Genomic DNA, 620 nt, shown 5'->3' with positions numbered 1-620 from the left:
AACGACAATTTACTCTCCGCACTCGCAAGGAACGACGATTTACGCCTCTCAAACGCAGGGAACGAAGATTTAGTCCCCGCACTCGCAGGAAACGACGATTTACTGTTCGCACATGCAGGGAACGACGATTTTCGCTCCGCACACAAAGTGAACGACAATTTACTCACCGCACTTGCAGGGACCAACAATTTACACTCCGCAGACGCAAAGAACGACAATTTACTCTCTGCACTCGAAGAAAACGACAATTTACTCTCCGCACTCGCAGAGAACGACAATTTACTCTCCGCACTCGCAGAGAACGACAATTTACTCTCCGCACTCGCAGAAAACGACAATTTACTCTCCGCACTCGTAGGGAACGACAATTTACTCTCCGCACACGCAGAGAACAACAATTTACTCTCCGCACTCGCAGAAATGGACAATTTACTCTCCGCACTCGCAGAAATGGGCAATTTACTCTCCGCACTCATTGGGAACGACAATTTACTCTCCGCACTCGCAGGGTACGACGATATACGCCTCTCAAACGCAGGGAACGACGATTTACTCCCCGCACTCGCAGGAAACGACGATTTACTCTCCTCACTCGCAGGGAACGACGATTTACTGCTCGC

At 49.8% G+C, this 620-nt stretch overlaps 1 protein-coding gene across 1 annotated transcript in view; it reads right to left on the bottom strand.

The window, feature by feature from the left end:
- Window positions 1–433: 433 nt before the first annotated feature.
- Window positions 434–620, bottom strand: part of LOC106876818 (adhesive plaque matrix protein-like) — a gene marked incomplete at both ends in the record, with an annotated part of 2296 nt that continues 2109 nt past the window's right edge. The window contains one exon of the mRNA XM_052978275.1: window positions 434–527. Within this exon, the coding sequence (XP_052834235.1) occupies window positions 434–527 (94 nt within the window). The remainder of the gene's footprint in view (window positions 528–620) is intronic.

This window comes from Octopus bimaculoides, unplaced genomic scaffold, assembly GCF_001194135.2.
Source record: "Octopus bimaculoides isolate UCB-OBI-ISO-001 unplaced genomic scaffold, ASM119413v2 Scaffold_61862, whole genome shotgun sequence".
NCBI classification, from domain to species: Eukaryota; Metazoa; Mollusca; class Cephalopoda; order Octopoda; family Octopodidae; genus Octopus; species Octopus bimaculoides.
Note: the sequence above shows the minus strand (reverse complement) of the source record. Positions and strands in the feature narration are given on the sequence as shown.